This window comes from Bos taurus, chromosome 6, assembly GCF_002263795.3.
Source record: "Bos taurus isolate L1 Dominette 01449 registration number 42190680 breed Hereford chromosome 6, ARS-UCD2.0, whole genome shotgun sequence".
NCBI classification, from domain to species: Eukaryota; Metazoa; Chordata; class Mammalia; order Artiodactyla; family Bovidae; genus Bos; species Bos taurus.
Window position 1 is genome coordinate 114,435,367 of NC_037333.1, and position 26,049 is coordinate 114,461,415.

The window sequence follows — 26,049 nt, forward strand, 5'->3', positions numbered from 1 at the left end:
TCTCCCCACTGCACCCCACCTCTCTGCTCCGGAGTCCAGGCTCGCTCCCCTGCGCCCCCCTACACACCCTGTCTCCTCCTCTAGCCCCTCCCCCTGCCCCAGAGCTTTCTTCCCGCCATCCGCCATCGCCATCGGTCATCCCCGCCAAACGCCACCTCATCCGAGGTGGGGGGTTGGAACAGACTGGAAGCTCCTTAGAGTTTCTTTCTACCTTGATGGGCCCTCCTCTTCGCATCAATAGCAGAAGGACTGAAGCCATTACAATATCTCTTAAGGCTGGTTTCCCAGCCTCAGGCCCAGCCGACACTCCGGGCTGGACCATGCTTCTGTGGGCCCGCCCTGTGTACCACAGGGCGGTGAGCAGTGTCTCTGGCCTCAACACCCCTCCAGGGGCCTGTGGCACCCCCTCCCCCGCCAAGCTGAGACCATCAGAAGTGGCTCCAAGCAAGGCCAAACGCCCCCCACCCTCCCCCGGGAACAAAGTCACCCTTGGCTGAAGACAGAACCACCAGGAAAGCAGCAGAGGACAGGGGCAGGAGGCACGGAGGCCCCACCCAGAGCAGGGCCCAGCAGCAGAGGACAGGGGCAGGAGGCACGGAGGCTCCACCCAGAGCAGGGCCCAGCAGCAACGCCCGCCACCGTGTACTGCCCAGGCGCCCCCCTTCCCCGAGCCTCAGCTTCCTCATCTGTGAAACGGGTCACCGCAGAGGGCAGCCGTCAAGAGTCCAGAGGACAGTTGCTGAGGCCGGGCACACGTCAGCTCCGGCCGCATCTGCCTTCATACACGGCAGAGCTCACGCTGCCTCCCCTCGGGTTGGACCCCAGGCTTCCTGGGGGGACTGGAGACTTCTGGTCAGAACAGAAGTCTTCCTCCCGGGCCGATGGTCGGAGCGGTGAGGGCAGCGTGGGCCTTACCTGTCCCTCCTCCGGGCATCCCCATGGACTGTGACCTCTGCGAGCCCGGCCGGCACCCGTGAGGCCGCGGGCAGGCGGCAGCTGGCCGAGGGCTGGAGCCTCTGCGGCCAGCACAGCCCTCAGGGGACATGCCAGAGGGTCACGAGGCAGCTGCTGCCCTCATGCCCGAGGAGGGCTGGGCTGAGCCCTGCCCAGTACACCGAAATAGACTGCCACCCTGCTCGGGAGACACACCTGTTCCCGGGCGTCCGGGAAAGCGGCTTTGCAAAGGCAGTGGGGGAGGGTCCCGGGGAAGCTGGGTCCATCTGCAGCCCCATGTGGCTGGCCCGGCCCACAAGCTGCACCCTGCCCCCTGCCCAGCACCTCCCAGCCCATGCCCGGATCCTGGGGACCCAGCCCCACAGCTGCGGCCTCTGCAGCTGACATTGACTCTCCCCCAGTCTGCAGACCAGAAACCCCCAAAGGCTCTGGGGCAGTTGGGGAGGGTGCTTCCCTTCATCGCCAGTTTCTGGGGACTCTGGGCGACCCGGACCAGCATTCACATCACTGCCATCTCAGCCCCGGAACTCACAGGGCTGGCTTTTCTCTGTACATCCCTGCGTGTCCTTCTTTGTCTCTTATACAAGGACACCAGTCACTGGATTTAGGGTCCCCTCTCTTCCAGGAGGACCTCCTCTCCATCCTTACCCTGATTACCCTGCAGAGACCCTATTCCAAATAAGGTCACATGTGAAGGTTCCGGGTGGACATGAATGTCGGGGCGACCTACTTAACCCACTCTGCAGCCCCGTGTGCCAGATGGGAGGAGACTCAGGCTTGGGACACTTGGGGGGCCCCTAGGCATAAAGGCAGCGGTGAGAGACCCTGACTGCCTGGTCCCCTGGTGCCCCTGTGCTCCTGGATGTCTCTCTGCAACACTCGGCATTAAGCTCTCCAGAGGCAGAAACGCCCTGTGACCCATGAACCACACAAGCAGGAAGGCCTGCCTGGCCCCCAGCATGCAGCCCCTGAGACCCTGCAGGTGTTATCCTGGCTAACCGCGTGTGATGGTCTAGTGGCCAGGGGCCAGGATCCCACCGCGGGGAGGCTCAATGGCCACGCCCTGGAGCACGGGTCATATTTCCCAGGGCTCAGCTGCAGCGGCTCTGGGGGTGGGGCGGGGAGGCCACGTCAGCCCTCCCCCAGCACCCAGCAGAAAACACCTCATTAGCTCAGCTCTGAAGAGTCAGAGGGGGTGCTGGCCGCCAGCAGGGACTCTCCCGGCCTGATCTGATGTTTGCTAACCACACTAGGTCTTCCCTGGGGGCTCACACGGTAAAGAATCCGCCTGCAATGCAGGAGACCCAGGTTCGATCCCTGGGTCAGGAAGATCCCCTGGAGGAGGGCATGGCAACCCACTCCAGTGTTCTTGCCTGGAGAATCCCATGGACAGAGGAGCCTGGCGGGCTACAGTCCGTGGGATTGCAAAGAGTCAGACATGACTGAGCGGCTAACACTACCACAACTGATCACACTGGTCTGAACCTCTCCACCTGGTGGACGAGGGGTGGTGAGCACAGGGCTGCAGGCAGCGTCACGCCAGGCTCCAGGTCCCGCCAGTGGGTATGGATGACACGTCCCAGGGAGAGAACGACAGCCCCGCGTGCTTACAGAGGAGGAGAGCCTCTCTCCACTCATCTATTCTGCAGCTTCGATGCCTTGCGGTCTGTGCCCAGCCCGGGCCGAAATGACCACTGCGTTGGCAACGGCGACCAAGACAGCAGCCCCCGCTGAGCCCCCAGCCAGCCCCGCACCCGAGGCAGGGACCGGCACGTCCCTACTTCCCCCGTGAGGACACCGAGGCAGAGACAGGGGGGAGCTGGGCCAGCTCCAGTGAACAAGACAGGCTCGCAGGCTCTGAGTTTGAGAGTCAGACAGGAGAAGAGGGGCAATACGGTCTGGTGCCTGAGCCGGGGTATCACAGGGGGCGGGGGGCGCTCCCGGCGGGGCTTAAGGGGACGCCCTGGCAGAGAGAACCCGGGGTGACTCAGAGCCCAAGGGGTGGCAAGCTGCTCGACTCCGGGATGGAGGTTGGAGAGGAGAGACGGCGAGCTGATGTTCCCGGCAGGATGGCGCCCTCAGCTATATGAGGCTCTGCTGGGGTGGGAAGGTAGGCAGGGGCCAGGGCAACAGAACTTCCATCGAAAACCCTGGGTCGGTCTCACCCTGAGAACGAGGGAGGCTGGGGTCTGCCCAGGCACTCGAAAGAGAATCATCGTAGGAGGAGCTGTGGGTACCGTCCATCCACAGGGCAGGCGCTGCTGCGGCCCAGACTCAGAGTGGCTCAAGGCCCCCTTGGAAGGACCGCCTCCCTCGCCCATGCATCCCAGTGAAGATGGCTTGGACCATGAACCCCAAGCCCGCTGCTGCCTGGGGAGAGCGCCCAGAAGAGGCCAGCTGTCTTGCCTTCCGGACTCACCTCCCCAGGGCTGGCGCCTCCCTCACCAGGGTCATCCCCCCCGGGCCTGATGCCTCCTGTCCATCTGGGCTGGGCAGGCAAGACCCCTGTGCGTGACACGAGCAGCCACAACACTGCCAGAAGGGCTTCCCAGGAGATGGGAACCGTAGGCTGGGGGCTCCTTGGTCCCTGGGGCAGAAATCCGCCCCGGGCCTGGTTCAGCTGGCCTGATCTGGTGTTCGCTGACCACGCTAGGTCTTCCCTGGGCTCCATGCCTCTCCAGGTATCTGCCTAACTGACCCTCAGCTCCGAGTACCTCCCCACCCTGCCTGGCCTGCACCAAGGCCCCCATGGAGGCCAGCACACCCAACCCCCCCGACCCCATGCCATGACCCACCAACTACAGTGGCTGCCGGGCCTGTGGGAGACTGCCCTTGGCTTGTGGGGACACCTGCCCTGCCCACAGAGGTTCCAGGGCTCCGGGGACCCACGGCCTCCTCTCCCACAGGCTCAGGTGGTTTCCCAGCACCAGGGGTGGGGGGAGCTGTCCGGGCCCTGCTCCTCTTCCACATCTGTTCTGGGGGGAGCGGGCAGGAGGGGCAACATGAGGCAGCACCGACAGGGAGGACGGGCCACGGCCGCCCAGCCTCATCGTGGGAGATTCCTGCCCCGCAGCCTCTCCAAAGTCCCTATGCGCACTCAAGGCGGAGGACCAGGACCCTGGTGAACCTAAGCTAACGGTGGATGTGCACGTTCCCCCCAGGGATGGCGACCAGTTGGGGCTGTAGGGGAGCAGTCCCTTCTCCCCTGCCCCGGACCCTGCAGGATGAGCCCCCATCTATCCCTCTGAGGATGCGGGGTGAGGGGTAAGGTGGGACGTTGTCCCTTCCCCACCTGGAACCTTCCAGACTGATTCTCAGGGAGGGTCGCAGAGAGACAGAGCCAGGCCCTGAAAACCCACAAATGGCTGTGTCCAGGGCACTTGACACCGGGCTCTGGGCCGCCGGTGGGCAGCTTCCACACGGTTCCAGCGTCAGCGCACAGAGAGATGCGCCCACCCGGCAGCGGCCCCACGCGCACAGAGTACAGCCTGCAGATGGACCGGGCCCGGGCCCCCCTGCTCCTGCCCCCTCACTAGGGTCCCCAGTCACGGGGGAGAGGGCTCTTCTGGCCCCGTGACTTGGTGTCTGCTCCCACGCCTGGCTTGGTTGCTGCACGCACCAAGTGGAAGTGACCACCTGCGGGTTCAGGCGTCACACAGCTCCCTCTGCTCTTCCTGCACGGAGCACATCCCCCAGGCCACCCGACGATCCCAGGAGGAAGATGGAGAGGGGACGGGGCCAGCCCCTGGGAGCCCAGCCTGGTCAGCTGAGCTCCGGCCAGCCTGCAGGCCCCAAGCCAGGATAACTGATTGCCGACTGAGCCTCTGAGCTTCGGGGTTGTTCGTCCCACAGCGTACCGGTTTCTTGTAACCAGCACGAACGGGTAAAACAACAGTCCTGGAAGCCAGAAGTCCAAACTCGGTACCACGGAGTTGGAACGCAGGTGTCTGCTGGGCAGGGCTCCCTCGGGGCCTGGGGGGAGGATCCTTCCTGCCTCTTCTAGCTCCGAGTGGCAGCCGGCATCCTTGGCTCATGGTGGCATCTCCCCATCTCCGCCTGCCCTGTTGCTCCCGGCCCCTTCTCCTCTGTGAGTCTGTCTGTGGCCTCCCTCTGCCCCTCTAAGAGTCACTGTGATACGTTAGGACTCACACAGATAATCCAGGATGATCTCCCAGTGCAGCATCCTTACCTTAATCCCATCTGCAAACCCCCCCTTTTTTTCCAAATACTCACAGGTCCTAAGATGAGGACGTGAATATTGGGCTAGGGGAGCGTTTTTCAGCCTGCCACACACTGCAATCGTTTATACAGTATGTGAATACATAACAGATTTTTTTTTTTCACCAAACAATACTTCGCCCTATTACTTGGGATGTGCTCTGCTATTTTCCTTTCTTTTTCTAGACTGGGTCTGCTCTTTTTCTATTCATTTCAACCTCTTACGTAACAAAGGCTGCTGTGACCCACTAAACTGATTTCACACCCACAAATGGGTCGCCACCTGCAGTGGAGAAAGTTCTGTTCTGCCTTCTACGCCTGTACCCCTGCCGGAGTTGGGGGACCAGGCAGAAATGACAGCAATTGAAAGAAAAGAGAGAAACGCGCTCTTCCTGGACTCAGAGGGTGGGCAGGACTGCAGGAGCCCGGAAGGACCGCCACTCGTGAGGGCAGATCCAGGCCACCCTGCCCCGGGTACAGTCCTCTGCCTGTGGCCCCAGCAGGCTGGCGCCGGCCAGAAAGGCAAGGGGGAGCGTGGCCAGGTGGCTTTGGCGGCCCCACTCACGTCCCTGAGCCCCTGACTGCCCCCTCCCTGCACACTCCCTGCTCCACATTCCAGAATAATTCTTTACCCCTAACAGCCCTGCTCTGCGTCCAGCCATCCCTGAGCCTTGCCGAGTGATACCCACTCGCATCTTTATTGCTGAATGCTGCTTAAAAAGATAAGAAACAAATGAAATCAAGGGCTTGAAAACTTTACGACACATGAGTACTGGTTTTTCAGGTAAATTTAAGGCAATGAGGATTCCTCAAGACCCAGCCGGGCCTCTCCTGAGCACTCAACCCCCAGAGCCATCGGAGTGCTGACACCTCCACCCAGAAGTCCTCCAGGAGCCTCACAGTCGGAAAAGAGAATGCCTCACCATGGCCACCCTCCCTCGCTCCCCTCTCCCCGCCCTCCAACAGGGCCACGCATCGCACCCAACACCCCCACCAAGCTGACTGCCCTTGTGCAACTCAGGCAGCCTTGTGTTTGCAGCCGGCTCCATGTCTCAGCCACTGTGTGACCTGGGCCCATCGGCTTCACCTCTCTGGGCCTCAGTTTCCCGTCTCTCTGATGGGAGTGCCTGCCCATCGGGCTTCAGAAAGACTGAATGAGATAATACACGTGAAAGTGCCGGGCACCTCACGTGGCACGTGATGGGCACCTCAGGTGGCACGTGATGGGCACTTGGTGAGCAGCATCTTTTGGTCCCAATTCCTAACTTTGTGAGTTTGGCTGGAACAAACGGCCACAAACTGAGTGGCTTAAATAACAGAACTCTATTCTCTCGTGGTCTGGGGGCCGGAAGTCCTGAATCAGGGTGCCAGCAGGGCCGTGGTCCCTCGGGAACCCCCAGGGGAGAGCCCTTCCTCGCCCCTCCTGATGCGGGTCGCGGGCGATGCTTGGCGTGGAGCGGCAGCCCTTCGGCCTCCGCCTCTGCGGTCCCGGGGCCCTCTTCCTGTGTCTCCACGTCCGTGTCTCTCTTCCTCGTCTCATCAGGATGCCCTACTCCACGTGACCTCATCTCAGCTAGCTACATCTGCAACAACCCTATTTCCAAATAAGGTCACATTCACAGGGACCAGAGTCGGGACTTCAGCACCGCTCTTCGGGGACACAACTCAACCCAGAACACAGACCTGCCCGTCGTCACCAACACCGTCTGTGGTCTCGGAGCAGCGCGCGCCACACGTCGGCATTGCCCTTAGGCTTTCTCCATCCTTCCCCGGGCTGCCCCTTCTCTCGGTTCCTCCCACCCACCCCCTTTCTCACCTGGTTGAGACTCTGCCCCATCCCTCCTCCCTGCCAGGCCGACCTCCAGGTCCCCAGCACAGAGCACCATCTCTGGGGCAGGGGGCTCAGGAGGCCTCCCAGACCGAGACTGAACTCCGCGTCCCAGATGCCAGCCTGGCTGGACCATGTCCCTTCAGTCCTCTCGTCTCGCCTGCGTCCACGTCAGGGGAGCTGAGCTCAAAAGGGGCCACACCTCGGCCCACACCCCCCGCAGCATCCGCACCACTGTCTATGACATGTATGCCCCCAAGACAGCAAGTCCAAGGTCCCCTAAGGCAAAGAGAGCAGGGACCCCCAAGGTACCAGCTGGGAGGTGGCTGCAGTCGGACAAGCCTGGACCCCAAGGGTTGAGCGAGTCAGAGGCTGTCTGGTCTGCGTCACAGAGGAGCAGATGCCCTGAGCAGGGTGTTCTGTCGGTGAAGGCGGGTTGGCTGTCAGCTCTGAGGCCCCCACCAGGAGCTAGCAGGCTGGCAGGGTGACGAACACAGTCAGAGAGGCAAACGAACTCACAGGCTCATCCTGCGATCAGTGTATAAGGGGGAGAAAGAACAGGAGCAGAGCCAGCGGCTGCCACAGGGCTTGGGGGTCAGGGGGCCTCTCTCAAAGGAGGAAAGGATGCTGAAGCTGACTTCGAAGGCAAAGAGAAAACTTAAGAGCAGGTGGACGAGTCCACCGGAGGAGTCAGCAAGTGGGAAGGCGCCCGAGGTAAGGAGGAGGCTGCCCAGAGGCCTGAAGGAGGCCCCGCAGGACGGCAGGGGGAGAGCGTCTCGGTGACCCCTTCCTTGAGCCTGGCGAGCAAGGAAATTGCTGGTGAGGATGATCGGAGGTGACCTCGTCTCCATCTCCCCACTCAGAGACGCCCCTCCTCGGCCCACGCTGCCTTCCCCGCCCAGCAACACACCTGGACGCAGCCCCCCGGGCCCCTGCCCTGCTCCCCTGTCCCCAATACACACACACACACCCCCGCTCCTGGGCCCCACCACCCGATCTCAGAAGGAGAGCGATTCCTCATCCCGGCCAGATAGAGTGCAGGGCACACGCCCATCCCCTGCTGGGGCAACACAGGCAGACAAGCGGCCCCGCAGAGAACCAGAGAAGGAGGAACAGCAGGCTCACAGAAGCACAGATGGCCCGACGCCAGAGCAACGCCCCCGGCGGCCGAGGGGCAGGGGAAAGCAGGGGGGAACCCTCCCCATCCGCTGGCGAATCTGCGAAGACGGACAGTGCCCCGTGCTGGGCCGGGAGGGGACGGGGACAAGGGACTCGCATGTCCTTTGGGTAAAGGTATGAGGGACAGTGGTTTGGCAGACAGACGACATTCCCATTTAACATTCCGCTTCTGGGCAGACATATAACTTCCACTCACAGGTCAATGCACACAGGTGCAAAGCCACATGTGCAGGAGTTCTCACCCCAGCTGGATGCGCTCGGGTCCCTGACAGCACGCGGGACCAGCGGCCCTGCGTGCTCCTGTGCGGGGAGCAGTCGCACAGCAGCCTCCCGCCAAAAACGCTCAGCCCGAAGCCCATCGCCAAGGAACAGAGACCCACGCAGATCAGGGAGGCGGCAGCCCACAGGGAAACAGGTCTGGACTCTCTAAGTATTGGCATCATGAAAGAAAAACTAAAGAAAACAGGTGGGAAGAATGTCCCAGAATAACGGCGACCAAAGACAGAGACATGTTCACCGGCTGTGGTGTAGACCCCAGCCTGGCTCCTGGAGGAGAAAACGCAAACATCTGTAAAGGGGCCCTGTGTGTGGGGGGCGGGGTTGGGACAGGAAACAGGGATTTTCTGCAGCTGATATTTGGGTACAGACATGTGCTAAAGTGTTATAATGCAACTAACTTTCAAATGGTTCAGAAGAGAGAGACAGAGAGAGGGATAGAGCAAAATGTAGCAAAACGTTCATAGTTGATGCATCCAGATGAAACAGTATCACAAGGTATTCGTTGTACTGACTCCCCCCCCTCCACCAACTCTTCTATATGCTTCAAACTTTTCAAAAGATCTGGGGGAGAAACTGATGAAGAAGGCAGAATCCCCCCCAGGAACAGGATAGACCATGACTGGCTAACTTTACCCTCACGGATCCTGGAAAAATACTGCAGCAACAGAGACAGACCCGGGGCTCAGAACGCCTGGCTCTGGGCTCAGGGAGCCCTCCGCCCTCGGGTGCTCACCTGTAGCCAGAGTCGGCAAGCGCATGGCTCGCACACACACACCCCCATGGTCGGCACCTGTGGCAGGCGTGGGTAGCCCGTCGCCGGTTCTTTGCCTCTGAGTGATTTGGTCTCCATCCTGTGAGCTCCTAAGGGCGGGACATATGTTCTAGATACATCTTGCCCGGCCCAGCCCGGGACAGGGAGGTGAGTGGTCCTGCTCAGGGTCTGATGAACGAACCAATAGCTGAGAGAACGGACAAAGGCACGCGGGAGACTGGACGCCCCAAGCGAAAGGCGAGGGCGTGGGTTCTGAATGTGGAAACCCACCCCCACCCGGCGTCCTGGCACCATGCCCAGATGCTGACATGGTGGGAAGTCCCTTCACCCCACTGGCCTCAGTTTCCCCATCTACACCCGAGACAGGAGGAGCGCAGACTTAACTGGACAGCGGGGAGGAACCAGTGGAGCCCCACATGTCCAGGGCTCGGCCCTGGCCTGTTTGGGGCAGGACCGCAGGGCCACCTGCCCCAGAGCTGCTGCTGTAAAACCCCAGAGCATGTATTTGCACACCCGTTATCATAACAGCAACACTCACAACAGCCGAAGGGGCGAGCCACCCCAGCGTCCACAGTCACGTGGAGGGACAAATTGTGGGCTCTTCGTGCGATGGAATATTATTCAGCTTCGAGAGGAGGAAGCTGACACAGGCTACCACACATACGAGCCCTGAGGACGCTCTGCTCAGTGAGACAGGCCAGTCACAGAAGCACAGATATCACAGGGCCCCACTGACATGAGGCGCCTGGAGCAGACAGAATCCTGGAGGCAGAAGGCAGAGCGGTGCTCGCCAGGAGCTGGAGTGGGGGTGGGGGGCCGGTGTGTCATGGGGCCGGAGTTTCAGTTTCACAAGAGGAAAAGCGGTCAGGAGGTGCCAGCGGCGATGGCCACACGAGCGACTGTATTAGATGCCACAGAACTTACACTGCACAACGCTTAGGAGGATAAACTTTATGCTGTGTTTATTTTACCATAATTTAATTTGCCCAGCGCCTAGGGCAGCAAAACTTCACAGCACTAGGGTGCTGGAGGGGTGGAGCTCTGGCTGAGACAGGGGAGGAGGGGGCTTTACCCACTGCCCCAACCAGGTCCGCTTTGTGGGTCACGGGTCTGTCTCCCACTGAACCCACCGGCTCTGCTTTGTAGGTCAGGGGTCCGTCACCCACTGAGCCCACGAGGTCTGCTTTGTGGACTGGGGTCCCTCACCCACTGAGCTCACCGGCTCTGCTTGGTGGGTCAGGGGTCCCTCACCCACTGAGCCCACTAGGTCCGCTTTGTGGACTGGGGTCCCTCACTCTCTAGACCAGCATCTCTGCATCTCTAGACCACAGGGTGGGCTGCGGGGAGGTACAGCCATGCCCCCTGTGAGTCACGTCCTCAGGGCTAAGGGAAGCGGAGGAAGGAAGACGCAGGATGCTTTTCCATCAACGTGGCTAAATTTATCCCTTGCTAACCAGGCAGCGTCCTGCGCTGTGGCCTTGGGTCCAGCTGTAGATTTCCCCGGCATGGCCAGGTTCCCACTCAGGCTCCAGGGAAGTGAGGCTGCCCAGCTGGACAGAGAGGCTTCCTGGGTCCTGGGAGCCGTGGCCTGGGGCCCCCTACCCTGACATACAGGCACTTAGGCTCCAGAGGGTGCAGGACCCCTGGTCTGCACAGGTGCCCATGGGCTCCCAGGATTCTGAGCCGGGGGACATGGGCCCCCTCTGGAGGGAGGCAGGTGGAAAGGGCTCAGACCCACCTGGACAGCACCTGCATCAGCGGGGACGAGACCAGGAGCAGGACAGGATGAGGGGGCCTGCAGGACGCCTGCTGCTCTTGCAGGCTGGGGGCAGAGGCGGGGAAGGAAGACGCCCCAGAAGGGGGCCAGCCTGGGTAAAGACGGCGTGGAGACGGGGCAGCCCACGTGGGGAAACCTCCAAGGTCTCAGCCTGGCTGCCTGACAGTGTGCAGGGAGGTGAGGGTGGGCTCTTCTGCCAAGACAAGGAGTCAGGTCCGTGCAAGGTGGACCCAGAGGCCCCCCGATGAGACCCCGCCCTTAAAACACCCCTTGACAATGGTGAAGTCACATGGCCACTGGGAAAATGGCACGATGGCACCTCAAGAAATGAAGGAGAGGTGTCTCTTAGCCAGCAATGCCGCCCTGGGACGTGCCCCAAGGAAAGGAAAGCAGGGACCTGAGTGGATATGGCTCACCTGTGTTCACAGCAGAATCGCTGCCAACAGTCAGGAGGCGGAAGCAGCCCAGGTCTTCAGGGAAGGATGGACGGATGAACAGAGTGGTCCATCCATGCAGTGGAATAGGGTCCGGTCTTAAAAAAAGGGCAGGGCATTCCAACACCCGCTGCAGCATGAGGAACCTGGAGGACGCTGTGCTCAGTGACACAAGCCAGCCACAAAAAGACAAGCTCCGAGGCTCCCCTGCATTTCCGCGAGGTCCCGACAGCTGCCAGACCCACAGGGGCAGAAAGCAGAACTGTGGGTGCCAAGGGCTGGGGGACGGGATGGGTGGAGGGCAGGCGATGAGGAGTTACTTCGTGGGAACTGTTAGCTGAGAAAGATGGAAAAAGTCCAGAGACGGATGGTGGTAAAGGTCTCACAGCAACGTGAATGTACTTAGCGCCTGTAACAGCGTGCGTAAAAACAGCTAATGTGACGTAATATGAGACACGTTTATGCAGAAAATGCTGTACTTAGTGCTGGAAAAATAACATGGCCAAACAAACAAGAGAAAACCCACAGAGTCACAGGCAGCCGCTGAGAAGCGATTGTAGGAGAGCATGTCCTACTCGGGGGCGCTTCCTGGGTGGCGTCAGGAGAGGCGTGCAGGACGTGGCCCAAGGCTTCGCAGGGGAGAGACAGCCGTGGGGCCGGGAGGTGGGGCGTCACAGACTGCTCCCTCTTCAATCCCCTGTTCTTGCAAAAATGAACGTCTGGTTCATTGCACAATTAATGATAATAAAACAGACTCCAAGAAACTCAAGTGAGAGTGAGACCCCTAAAACAGGTCAGGTCCCTCTGTTTGGGACTTCCCAGGTGGCGTCAGCGGTCAAGAATCCGCCTGTCAATGCTGGAGGCACAAGAGACGTGGGTTCAATCCCTGGGCTGGGAAGATCCCCTGGAGTAGGAAATGGCAACCCACTCCAGTATTCTTGCCTGGGACACCCCATGGACAGAGGAGTCTGGCGGGCTACAGTCCATGATCACAAAGAGTTGGACAGGACTGAGCACACATGCACCCTGTTTAAGGTCCCTGGTAGCAGAGGATGGGACCCAGAAATATGTGGGGTGAAGGCAAGAGCCAGTGGTCATTCAAAAGGGAGATGCCTGGGGTCCAGCCTGCCAGTTTGGAGGGTCAGCTGCGAGGAACTCTGTAGGATGAGCAGACTGAATCAGAGCCCAGGAGACCTGGGTGTGTGAGCAGGGTCTTCTCAAGCCTCTTTTCTCATTAAAATTGATGGTATTAGTCATAATGGCTGCGATCCAAAAGTCTACAAACAGTAAATGCTGAAGAGGGTGTGGAGAAAAGGGAACCCTCTTACACTGTTGGTGGGAATGCAAACTAGCACACCCACTATGGAGAACAGTGTGGAGAGTCCTTAAAAAACTGGAAATAGAACTGCCATACGACCCAGCAATCCCACTGCTGGGCATACACCTCAAGGAAACCAGAATTGAAAGAGACACATGTACCCCAATGTTCATCGCAGCACTGTTTATAATAGCCAGGACATGGAAGCAACCTAGATGTCCATCAGCAGACAAATGGATAAGAAAGCTGTGGTACATATACACAATGGAGTATTACTCAGCCATTAAAAAGAATACATTTGAGTCAGTTCTAATGAGGTGGATGAAACTGGAGCCTATTATACAGAGTGAAGTAAGCCAGAAAGAAAAACACCAATACAGTATGCTAATGCATATCTATGGAATTTAGAAAGATGGTAACGATGACCCTGTATGCGAGACAGCAAAAGAGACACAGATGTAAAGAACAGACTTTTGGACTCTGTGGGAAAAGGCGAGGGTGGGATGGTTTGGGAGAATGGCATTGGAACATGCATAATGTCATATGGGAAACAGATCGCCAGTCCAGGTTCAATGCATGAGACAGGGTGCTCGGGGATGGTGCCCTGGGATGACCCAGAGGGACAGGATAGGGAGGGAGGTGGGAGGGGGGTTCAGGATGGGGCACATGTGTACACCCCTGCCTGATTATGGCAAAAACCACTATAATATTGTAAAGTAATTAGCATCCAATTAAATAAATTTACAACAAAAAAATCAACGGCACTGCCTGCGTCCCTGTGGACATGCCTCCTACAAGGCTGGGTACCTGACCTGCAGCTCTCGCTGTCTGCACATCCTCTTCTCCTGTGACCCGGGAGGCCTGCATGAAGACAGCACTGGCCTCGAATCGCAGCTTTGCCTCGTCCAGCTGTGACCTCGGCCACCCCTCGCGCCCAACCCCAAAAGCCCTAAGCAGTTCTGAGGACTCTAACCAGGTCACAGGCACCTGAGTGCCCAGAGAAGTAACGGCCCAAGTGAAGGCAAGCTGGAATCCTATGGCTTTTATAAGACCTGGGAAGACCCACAGGTCTGGGCCCCAGATGTGGCCAGCAGTTAATTACCAGTATCCCCGTCCCTCCTCGGTGAGACCACAGCCCACGGGGCCTCGCTCAGAGCCTGCCCTGCAATTGCCCTGCAGTTCATTTTCCTCACGGGGACCCAGGGAAATGGCCTTTGCCAAATATTAATAGGATTCGGGTCTATTCGATCAAGCAGAACCAAGTCAATGGGATCTGAATATTTCTGCTTCCAGAGATGAGGGGAGGCTGGACCGGCTGGGCCTGATGTTCCGAGCAGAGCTGGACGCGGGTTTGAGCACAGCGGGTCCCAGGTAAAAGGAGGTCTGTGGCAAGGCGCTGGCTTGCCAGGCAGTCCGGGGATCCATCCTGAACTTTCTTTTGTCCACGTGCCTGGGACCAAGACTCCCAAACTTCCCAACTTGCAGCCTGCGTGTCCAGTGGTCGGTCGCCCCAGGCAGAGAATGATCCCAGCAGGAGGCAATAAAAACACCTGACCGCTGGACACGGCTGTCCTGATGCTGGCCAGGTGGCCAGGGACATTCCCCCCCACCCACCACTCCGACCCGGAGCCACAGATCGCGGGCCTGGTGCCGATACTCTGCAGACTGCTGCAGCCTGGAGCGGCGGCTGGAGCCGTGGGAAATACAAGGTTCTATTCCTGGCCTGACCCTCTTTCCCAGAACTGGGGCAGGGAGGGCCGGGCCGCGGCCAGGGTCTCCATCGTGGCCCGAGACCCTCTCTGAGTCTCCGGGTCTCACCAGTCTACACTGGACCAAAGCCCGCTGCCGCGACCCACCCCTCACAGGCTCACCTCCCTGGCTGGAATGCCTCCAGAGGGCACTGCCCGGCATCGCCCAGCGGGGATGGACGATCCCCCTTCTGCCCCCAGCCATCTCTGCTCCCGAACAAAAGGACGCACAGGGCTGTGTCTGGGCCGCAAGGGCTCGTGGGGTCAGCTGCCAAGCACTGGGTCATGGGCGTCCCTGCTGCGGGGCAGGGAGGGGGCCCTGGCCTCCAAACTAGGGGCCACGCCTGGACCCCCAGTGGTCTCCCTGTACACCCGCCCCCACACAGCCCCAGGACAGGGTCAGTGTTCCTGTTTCAGCTTGCCAGGCCCCCAAGCCCTCTGCAAGGACGTGGGCCTGGTGTGGCCCTCGATGAGTCTGAGCTCTCAGGGAGGATGAGGCGCCAAGGAAGACGGATGGCCCAGCCACCCGTGTCCCCTCCGCACCCCTTGCCCCCACTCAGAGTAACCCGTCCTCCCCAGTCCTGGCCACACCTGCACTGGGGCTTTAACCTCCCCCGCCCCCATTCACAGATAACATGCTGAGATTGCTTGACGCCCCCACCCCCACCCTGGCTCAGCCTGCAGTCATGGGGGCGGGTGGGGGTGGGTCTAGCAGACCCCCAGGAGCCTATGGTCTCCACACTCCCTCCCTGTCCCCTATCTGCATGCCGTGACTCCTCGGCCCCCTGTAGCCACATCACTGAGAGCTTCCTGCCGGCAAGGTGATGTGCAAGGTACTGTGAGGGCAGACAGGGGATCACGGCGCCTGAGAGGCAGATGGCACCTTACCCAGGGCCTAGCGTGGGGCAGAGGCGTGAGTGAAACTCCCCACACACGCCCTATACTCTCACCTCTGCCCTTCTCCTACGGCTTTGTCTGACTCCTGCGTGGTGGGCCGTCACCTCCTTCAGGAAGTCTGCCAGGATTTCTCTTTCACGACAGGTTGGTTCCCTGCCCTCTATCCGTTCCCCCACAGCCTCCTGGGGGAGTGCTTTTTCTCATGGTGTGTCTTTCCCACACGCTGTCCACCTCTTTCACCAGGCTGGAAGATTTTGGAGGGAAGAACTCCCTCAAGGTCACGTTCTGCACCAGGCCAAGGGCTCCACATGGTCAAATGAAACCACCTCCTCACCCCTACCCCCGGGGATGCTGGGTTGACTGTTGCCTGTCCATGAGACCCAGGAAGGTGGGGAGGGTCTCCTCCGTCACCCGGGGGAAGGGGCAGGTCCTAATGGAGGAGACAGGAACGTTGGTGGGGGGAATCCAGGGAGCCACCTCCTCCCTGAAAACTGCTTTAAGGGGTTCCCAGGAGGAAGGCTGAGGCCCTGCTTTCCCTCCATCACCCCAAAATCCAGAGCAGAGCCCTGCTGAGGTCTCCTGGAGGCTGCAGGGGTGCCTGGGAGCGAGGCGAGGAGGGTATCAGGGGGCGAGAGGCCCCTGTGCGAGGGATGGGCAAGAATTACCCGCAGGGCCCCAGTCTCCAGCGAGATGTTCTCGCTGAGGTGCTGATCCTGGAGGTGGCAGACCGTACTTTGAGAGAGGGATTGTTTCTCTGCAAGTCCCTTTCAGAAGGCTGCCCTGCCCCCACCAGTCACCCCACACTGCCGCCCCCTCCAGGGGTGATGACATCATCCTGTCCCATGATGCTTCGGGCCAGTGGGAGGATCGGGGAGAGCAGGCCCCCAGTTTACAAGGTGAGGTGTGGAGGAGAATCACTGACACACGGAGACGCTCGGAGCAGGGCTTCTGCTGGGCCGGGGGAGCCAGCTGACCCACATTTCTCGTGGGAGAGAGGATGCAGCTCAGCAGAACCCGGGATCCGAAGGAGCTCCCGCCACCAGCCAGGTCCCCAGAGCGGGTTTCTCAAGGTCACTTGGCCTCTGTGTGCCTACCTGTATGATGGGCAGTCACGGAGACCACTCCTGCAGCGTCGGAAGGACCCGAGCAGGGATGCTGTCTGGGGCGTTACGATGATCATTACGACCATTCTCTGCCACCAGTGATGCCAGAGCCCTCGGAAACACGTGACCACAGTCCTCGGATCAGAGGACCCAGTGGGGGAGACGCGTGCCCCCCAGTGGGGAGCGGCATACGGGGTGCTGCCAGCTGGGAGCACCTCCCCCCTCACCAGCCATGTGACCATGGGTCCTGCCCCCCATCTTAGTCCAGCTGCCGTCCCCCCACATCTGAAAATCGGGAGCAAGAATCCCCAACCCGCCGGGCTCTGTGGCATTCCAGACGGGGCCTGGATGACCTCTCCGCCCGCCCACAGGTACCAGATGCCCCACAAATGGCAGAGACTGAGCTCCATTAGACAAATCAATTGCTCCCATGGGCTTGGCTGCGCCACCAGCTGGGGGCTGGGGTGCCCAAGGTTGCCAGCACACACCCAGGTTATATTTAGCTCTCTGCTGGAGCCCTTCCAGGGCCGGGCAAGTTCTGCAGGGGACGCTGAATTTCAGACCAGCCCCCAACTCCTCATCGGCTACTGTGAAACCTCCTCCAGAGCCCACAGAAACTGCTCTCTCGCTTCTAACAGTAGATGACGTTATCCCAAGAGTATAAACACACACACACACACACACACACACAAATCCCTGCATCATGTCGGTGCCACTCTAAGGCCTAGAGCCACAGTGAGAGTCCACCTCCCAAAATAGAGAACGCCATCCGGTCCCTGGAGCAGGAGCCGGCTGGTGCCAGGGGGTCAGACAGCTGCTCTCCACTCAAGCCTCTTGAGACCAATACTGAGCACACGCCTACCCCCACCCATCCCCCCCGCACATCCTTAAAATGAAGAAGCTGGGAAAATAAAACAGCCAAGCATCAGAAGAAAGAAAAAAAGGCAGAGTTGCCCGTAACTCTTGCATTTCAACGCGTTTTCTGCCTGTTTTGTAGATGACACTGTGTATAAAGTTGTGGACCCCATATTCTTCATCACCAGTGCTGACACACGCCTTGTACTCCTCCTTGACAATCGTATTAATGACTGCATAGTACTCCATCTTTTATCACCAGTTCCGAGTGTGGTCTAGGAACCCTGGGGTCACCAGCAGGCAAGCAGGGCGCCGGCCGGGTCGAAGCCGTGCTCATAATAAGACTGAGATGTTATTTTCCTCCATCGCTCCCTCTCCCTCCCAAATGTACGCTGGGGTTTGCCTGAGGCCCTGTGACACGCGGCCTCACAGCTGACAGAACACAGGCCGGACACAGGCTCCAGCCACCGCCCATTAGCCAGACGCTAACAAGATTTCCACAGCTGTAAAGCAAGGCCGGTCTGTTGCCTGAAAACACTCGTAGCTAACATACAACGGGCTATTTTCCTTATTCAATGAATTAAATATGCTTAAAAATTCTCCATTTTAACGTCTAATACACTATGGTTTTTCCAGTGGTCATGTATGGATGTGAGAGTTGGACTGTGAAGACAGCTGAGCGCTGAAGAATTGATGCTTTTGAACTGTGGTGTTGGAGAAGACTCTTGAGAGTCCCTTGGACTGCAAGGAGATCCAACCTGTCCATTCTGAAGGAGATCAGCCCTGGGATTTCTTTGGAAGGAATTATGCTAAAGCTGAAACTCCAGTACTTTGGCCACCTCATGCAAAGAGTTGACTCATTGGAAAAGACTCTGATGCTGGGAGGGATTGGGGGCAGGAGGAGAAGGGGACGACAGAGCAAGAGAAGGCTGGATGGCATCACTGACTTGATGGACGTGAGTCTGAGTGAACTTCGGGAGTTGGTGATGGACAGGGAGACCTGGCGTGCTGCAATTGATTGGGTCGCAAAGAGTCAGACACGACTGAGTGACTGAACTGAACTGAACTGAACTGAACACTTGTTTAGTCGCTCAGTCGTGTCCGACCTTTTATGACCCCACCAGGCTCCTCTGTCCATGGGATTTCCCAGCAAGAATACTGGAGTGGGCTGCCATTTCCTTCTCCAGGGGGATCTTCCAAATGCAGGGATTGAACCCGCATCTCCTGCATTGGCAGGCAGATTCTTTACCACTGAGCCACAAGGGAAGCCCTGTCTAATACACTAAATATCGATAAATACAATGCACTTAAACAAAAGCTCTTTGGGGTCCTCAGTAATTTTTTGAGTGAAGGGGTCCTAAGCCCTCAAAGCTGGAGAACAGCTGCTACGTATGGGCAGATAGATGGACAATAATTTCCTGACTCAGCATCTCTGGCTGGACACTCACTCTGCAGAGCCTGTGACCCCCTGCAGTGAAGGAGTTTTTATGCACCAATCATATCTGTGTTTCAGAACCCTTCTTCAGAAGATTCCGGAGAGCTGCCTTCTTCTGCTGAAGGCATGAACGTATTTAAGGCTCAATGCATCTCGCCTAGCTGCTCCCAAGAGACAGCACACACCCAGTCAGAGGCCCCTGAGGCCATCAGCTCTGGGGACTGTGGGATGTTTACATTCAGCTGACTTGAGACGTACAATTTTTATCCTCTGAGAGGTCTTTTCTCTAACCCTTGGATCTTCTACAGACCCCACAAGGAGGGGTAAAAATGGGTTTCAGTCTCAGAAACAAATGTTCAAGAAGCTGCCCAGGAAAGCCAAATGATGCCTCCCCAACAATATACTTGGGTCCTTATCCCTAAGATCCATGGGTGTGACATCATAAGGTTAAAAAATGGGGCGGTTGGTCTTTGCAGATGGGATACAGTTAAGGACCCTGGGATGGGAGGGTCACCCTGGGTTACGGGCCCCAAGCTCACTCGCCAGCATCCTCAGAGACAGAGGCGGAGGGAGACCTGCCCACACACTTGGACGGGGCGGCGGGCGATCTGAAGGTGCTGGAGACGCTGGCCTTGAGGTGCAGGTGACGCGGCCACAAGCCAGGGAGTGCCGGCAGCCTCTGGCAGCTATGGAGACGCAGAGAGGACTCCCCCAGCACCTGCAGAGGAGGCCCCACCCTGCCGAGACTTGGCTTCAGCCCAGTGACATGGATTTTGGACTTCAGGCCTCCAGAACCTGGGAGAGAATAAGTTCCTGCTGTTTTAGCCCCAAGGTTTACAGAGCTTCACGCCAGCGGTCCCCCTCCAGTATCGGGGACTGCCTCCCCGCTCTGTCAGCCCCATTCCCTGGGCACCAGGTCCTAGAAAACCTTGCCCTGAACTGCAGGGTGTCCCCCAAAGGGCCTGCTTAGGGGCTCGGTGTGTGCGCTCTCACCAGCGATTTTAATTCCTCTCAACTCCTTTTCAGAGGCCATCGGCTGCCTGGGTGCTCCGCCCAGCAAGCTACTCTCAGAGAAGGAATCTGGGGGGTCAGGTCAGGGGGCGGGGGCTGACGGAGGAAGACGAGGTGGCCGCGGCAAGGGCAGAGCAAAGCTCTCACGTGGCAGGTGCAGGGAGTGGGGGTCCCGGCTCGGTCGGAGGGGAAAGAGTGAGGCGGGGTGATGGCGGGGCCTGGCGGGAGAGGTCCAGGCGACGCGGAGCTCTGGCAGGGACCCCTGCCTGAGGAAGCCAGAGGCGGCCCTGGGGAGCCCTGGCAGGGCCACCGGTGTTCCTCAGCAAGGAGGACCTGCCCTGTGGTCATGCTTCATGTGTGCCCCAGGCCCAGGCCACACCCCACACCCGTCAGAGGCAGCCAGGGAGGCGCCTGGCTGGACGCTGGGCTTCTGCACACAGATCTCGTTTCCTGATTTCCAAGGCATATCAGGGGTGTGTTCAAGGGAACCGGCGCCTGTAGCCCTGAACCCCATGGCTACGCTTCAAGTGCTTGGCAGAAGCAACCGGGCTCAGAGCTGGAGGAGAATGGTGGGATGTAGGCAGCTGGCGAGAAGCGTGTCATGGGGTCGGCGTGGCCACGGCCAGAGCAGCAGCAGGAAGGTGCCGGCCGGGTCCTGGCCCGGCCCAACGGCCCCCCTGCTGCCCGGCCTGATATGCTGCGGTGGGCTCACAGCCCCTGCCCAGCCCAATGGCCCCCTCGCTGCCTGGCCCGGCCCTTCCTGGGTGACTGGCTAGCTCCGGCCACCCTGGACAGTCCGCTGATCCTCCGTGACCTCCGCCCCTGCGTCTGCCGGCCACCTCTCCCACGTGAGCGCCCAGGTCTGGCTCAGCCTCGCCGCCCCGCGTCCCTGCACTCCAGGGGTGTCGGACTGTACTCTCCCCGTGACGCTGACCCTCGCGGGTGCTCAGTAGACACCCCCGGAGGCAGAGGCAGCCTGAGGGGCAGACGGTGGCACCGAGTCATGCGGTGGCTCCAGAAGCCCTTCAGTTTACAGACAGGCTGTCCTTCCTGCGTCTTCAAAGCCAGCCATTGCCACACCCCGTCTCCTCTCCGACCTCTGCGTCTGCCATCACCTCCCCTCTTCTCTGACCCTCCTGTCTCCTCCTTTGCAGGCTCCTCGAGATGGCACTGGCCCCCCCTGGAACCCCCCAACTGCAAGATCTCTTTAATCCTATCCTCAAGGTCCCTTTTGCCACGTGCGTTAATGTATCCAACCTGTCTGGGGATGAGGCCAGGGGCATCCTTGGGGGCCGCTACTCAGAGACGAAGCAACTCAGAGAGGGGCCGTGTCCACCTGCCGGTCACACAGCAACTAGAAGCAGGCACACAGCCTCTCCTGAGCCCCCGGCTCCAGGTCCTGTCCACTGGTCCTGAGGATGGAGGCAAGGGTCTTGGACGTTCTGGGTTCTGGGAGGAGGAATTCCAGCACCAGGGCGTGGGGAGGGGGAGAGAAGGTGGCAGGAGAAAACACACGTGTTTGGGGGAATCACTAGCGAGGACAGCGCTCTGTGCACAGTCAGCTCAGTCGCTCAGTCGTGTCCGACTCTTTGCATGGCCTGCAGCACGCCAGGCCTCCCTGTCCATCACCGACTCCCTGAGTTTACTTAAACTTATGTCCATCACGCTGGTGATGCCATCCAACCATCTCCTCCTCTGTTGTCCCCTTCTCCTCCTGCCCTCAATCTTTCCCAGCATCAGGGTCTTTTCAAATGTGCACAGTAGGGGCTCAATAAACCAAGTAAACAGGCATTCTAGGACAGCCTTGAGCCCTTGAGGGGCTGCCAGTGGCAGGCATCAGAGGTTCCCCGACAGGATTGAGGCTGAGAACAGCAGTGGACGGCTGACGCTGGACCGTATCCGGACCCGTGGGCCCTCTGTGGGCACAGTGGCTGTGTGGTGACACTGGCCCTCACCCTGCGTCAGGGCTCCCCTGCATGGCTGTGGACAGTCACACCGTGCAGTGTGTGTGTGTGTGTGGGGGGGGGGTGGTCACGATCCCAGGACCAGCCACCACCCCAGTCCAGGACAACAGAGGCCCCAGGGTCCTGCTGGTTCTTCGGAGCGTTCTGCATGGTCCCTGAGCAGGACTGAGCCCCCGCAGCCCGCAGCAGACACCCACCCATCCAAATGCCCCACGGCTCTCCCCCTCCACGCCCCAGTCCTCCCCCTTCTGCTTCCTGGGACCACCTCCCAGGTAAACCCCCTGCAGCCTCAGCCTAGTCACTCAGAACATAAAGGTGGGGATGGGGCCCCTGGGAGCATTTGCCACTCCAGTCGCCAAACTGACATGAGGGGCCACAGGGTGGTCCTTGTAATTTTTCCTTCTTAGAACTTCACGCCCAACTGCAGCACTAACCAGGGCCTTGGAGATGCCATTTTCCAGCAAGATCCTGGGGACCCTGACATCCAAGCAGAAGCAGGAGGTCAGAGCAGCAGGTCAGAGAGGCCTGACCGTGAGTCCTCAACCAGGATGAGGGCAAACAGACAGGGGGTGGGGGGCTGGGCATGAAGCGGGGACCCAAGCTCCATCCATCATCCATCCTCCACTGGAGGCTGTTCATGGAGCCCTGACTCGAGGCGGCCTGCGAGGACTCGGGAGGGAGATCCACTTGGCTCAGCCCGGCGGGTGTGCACGGCGGGGCCACTGGGCACTGGCTGGAGTCGGGTGGCCAGATCTCTCCAACCCCTCGTTCTGTGTGTGAAGAAACCCAAACCCCAGGCCATGGGGTTTGTGCAGGGGGCCGGGCGGAGCCCCTGTGTGTGTGCTGAGGACAGCCCCGCAGGACTGAGTCGGGGCTGACGCCCAAAACACCGCTCAGAACCTGGGAGCAGGCAGCTCTCTGGGGACTGGGCTTCCTGACCTCGGCACTGGGCAGGGAGTGTAAAACAGCATCGGGTGGGCTGGGCAGGGCAGGCAGGAGAACCAGCAACACAGGAAGAGCTGTGAACTGGCTGGCCATGCCAGCTGACGCCACAGCGGACCTTACAGGCTTTGCCTCGAGCCCTGGGACATCGTGTCTGGCTGTAACAACAAAAAAAAACCACCCCAGGCCCCTGGCCCCACAGCCCACGGTCAGTCCGGAAAAGCAGGTGCTATTACCTCCACCCGAGAGGCAGGGAAGCCGAGGCCAAGAGCAGTTGTGCAGCCTGGTGGCCGGGACACTCTAGCAGGTGACAGCTGGGACTGGCACTCAGGTGTTCTGACCCCAAAGCCCTCGAGGCATCAAGCAAGATCACTTCCCTTGTTGCTCAGAAATCTCCAGCCAAGGCAACATGGCCCACGAAATCCCCCAATACATCACTGCAACAGAACTGGTTCAGCCTGGGTCTGGCTCCCCACTAGCCTGGAAGTCCCCCTGTCCCCACCCTGGGTAGGAGACACCGGCAGGAGTCAGAGCACACCTCCCCCTCCCCAGGCCTTCCTCTGAACTCGGACTCAGCTGCTCTGCTGGCTTGGATACCAGGCAGATGTCCACAGAGGTGGCTTCCCTGGCAGGCTGCAGAGAAAGGCCCTTAAGCGGGCCGCCCCCCACCCCCACCCCCCGCCCCCGGCATGATGGGCCACGTGCTTCCTGCCGTGAAACCGTCAGATGAGGTCCACGTGGCCCAGAAGGGTGATCCGAGACTTCACGGCTCACACAGCGTGTTTCTCTGAACGGACGACGGCTGAGCCTCAAACTCAGACGATCTCCCCGCTGCAGTGGGGGGGGCGGGGGGCGGGGGGCAGGTGGTCAGAAGAAAGCAGGTCACACCCCTGAGAACGGCGGTGGCCCTTGTTTTTTCAGACGGGTACACTGAGGCCCAGAGAGGGAAGTCAGCTGGCCCAAGGTCACACAGAGGTCTGGCAGGTGGGCCTGAGAGTCCAGGGAGCTCAGACACTAATGGGACGGTTGATGCCGGCGAGGCTGGAGCTGCAGAAGCCGGGGACGGCCGTGAATGCTGCCTCCATCAGGAGCGGTCAGTTCCAGGAGACCCCAAGGGCCCAGCAGAGGGGACAGCAAGGCCAGGGGTCAAGGTTACAGGGAGGCGTGTGGATTCGCACGGTGACCCTCTCCCAGTCTGAGCGGTCCATCCCCAAGTGGGTCCCTGGGGCCGAGCCATGACCCTGGACAGGAGCGCACTGGAGACACAGAGCACGTCCTCAGGAGCAGACAGGGCTGGGCTGGGGCTGGCTCTGCCTTCCCAGCTACGCCAGCAAGTGCCACACCTTGGAACGGGGCCAGGCTCCTCGGCTCAGGTGAGGACATTGGCTGTGACTCCCCGCCCCACGCTGTCACCAGAAAGCATCATCATGAGGCCCCCAGGGGATCAAGCCTCACCCACCCCAAACACTCAGCCACACGTCACGAAGTCACCATTGCAGCCCCTAATGCATGCAGGGGAACAGACAGACAGCGCCACCCCTCCCCCACCGCCAGCTGGACACACCAGGATTCAAATCCAGCTGTCATTCACCAGTGGTGGGGTGTGATGCCCGGCGCCCTCCTGGGCGTCCACCTCCCCATCTATAGGCGGGGACACCCCAGCCACCCTGAGAAGCCCTCGGCGGAGCAGGGCCTGAGGGCAGGCCCCATGAGCCGTGGCACCCTGACACTGAAGCAGGGTGCTGCCCGACACCCTAGAGACCTTGGCGATGGAAACATCCCCGGGTAAACAAACACGCAGCACTCAGGTTACTCTGCCCTGCGTCTGAGTGGCCAGAGGCGGCCCGGCGGGTTGGCACCCCTCTGACTAGGGCCCACAGCAGCTCGCGAGACCACACGATCACCAGGAAACATGAGCTGCCAACCCGAGCTTTCCTGTCCCAACTATTTTATCTGCTTCTCCAGCCTCTTCAGAAGCCATGAAATTAAAAGACGCTAACTCCTTGAAAGAAAAGTTATAACTAACCTAGACAGTGTATTAAAAAGCAGAGACGTTACTTTGCCAACAAAGGTCCATCCAGTCAAAGCTATGGTTTTTCCAGTAGTCATGTATGGATGTGAGAGTTGGACCATAAAGAAAGCTGAGCACCAACGAATTGATGCTTTTGAACTGTGGTGTTGGAGAAGAGTCTTGACTGCAAGGAGGCCCTTGGACTGCAAGGATATCCAACCAATCCAACCTAAAGGAGATCAGTCCTGAATATTCATTGGAAGGACTGATGCTGAAGCTGAAACTCCAATACTTTGGCCACCTGATGCGAAGAGCTGACTCATTCGAAAAGACCCTGATGCTGGGAAAGATTGAAGGCAGGAGGAGAAGGGGATGACAGAGGATGAGATAGTTGGATGGCATCACTGACTCAATGGACATGAGTTTGGGTATGCTCCGGGAGTTGGTGATGGACAGGGAGGCCTAGCGTGCTGCAGTCCATAGGGTCATAAAGAGTCGGACACAACTGAGCGACTGAACTGAACCGAACTGAGCCTCTCCTGCATACCAGGCACTTGGGACCCTAGGTCCCTATGGAGACCCCAGAAGAGGTAGCATCAGAGGCTCGGAGAGGTCTGAGGATCCCATGCTAGCAGGCGGCAGAGCTGGAATCTGAGCCCAAGGAAGAGCCCGTGTCTGCAGCGCAGGGGCTGTCTGACCCAGGGACCAGAGTCAGGCATCCAAGCAGCTCAGGGTCCCAACAGCTGGCCTGGCCCTGAGGCCCACCAGCAGGACAGACCCTTCCCAGAGGCTCCACCCCACCCTGCCGGCTCCCTGTACCACCAGACTTGCCGACTCCCTCGTGCCAGCTCACAGCTCTCCCATAAGACAGCCAACACTCTGGAGGGTCAGGGTGTCTGACCGGTGACTTGTCCAGAGTGCAGGTCACACTCTCTTTGCTGAGACAGTAAGACTGGGCTTTCTAAGAGTTAACCCAAGTCAGGACGTGGGTCCAGAGAACATGCCGACTGCCCCCAAACCACTTCTTTGGACAGAAACCAGAAAGATTCGAAACGTCTCAGGTGGCGGGTTAGGAAGTGACCACAGATGCGAAGGACCAATAGTTTGAAGATGAGGATTCCCAGGCTGTCCCAGAGCTCCCGGTTCCGGGGCAATGACCACTTCCTTAGATGCAATTTCAGATGAATTTCTGAGTCAGGCTGATTAAGCGTCTGCCTGCAATGTGGGAGACCTGGGTTCGATCCCTGGGTTGGGAAGATTCTCTGGAGAAGGAAATGGCAACCCACTCCAGTATTCTTGCCTGGAGAATCCCATGGAGGAGGAG

At 59.4% G+C, this 26,049-nt stretch overlaps 1 protein-coding gene across 24 annotated transcripts in view; it reads right to left on the reverse strand.

Annotated features, from left to right (window-relative positions):
- Positions 1-26,049, reverse strand: part of ABLIM2 (actin binding LIM protein family member 2) — a 168,880-nt gene that overhangs the window by 138,712 nt on the left and 4,119 nt on the right. For 23 of the 24 annotated variants that reach the window (XR_009494994.1, XR_009494993.1, XR_009494988.1 and 20 more), the window contains exon 1: positions 916-1,078. The exons of the other annotated variant lie outside the window; for it this stretch is intronic. Coding sequence is in view for 3 of the 23 variants with exons in the window: in XM_024993707.2 (XP_024849475.1) it covers positions 916-1,045 (130 nt within the window). In the remaining 20 variants the exon portion in view is untranslated. Of the gene's footprint in view, positions 1-915; positions 1,079-26,049 lie in introns of those variants that run through there. 24 annotated transcript variants of the gene reach the window in all.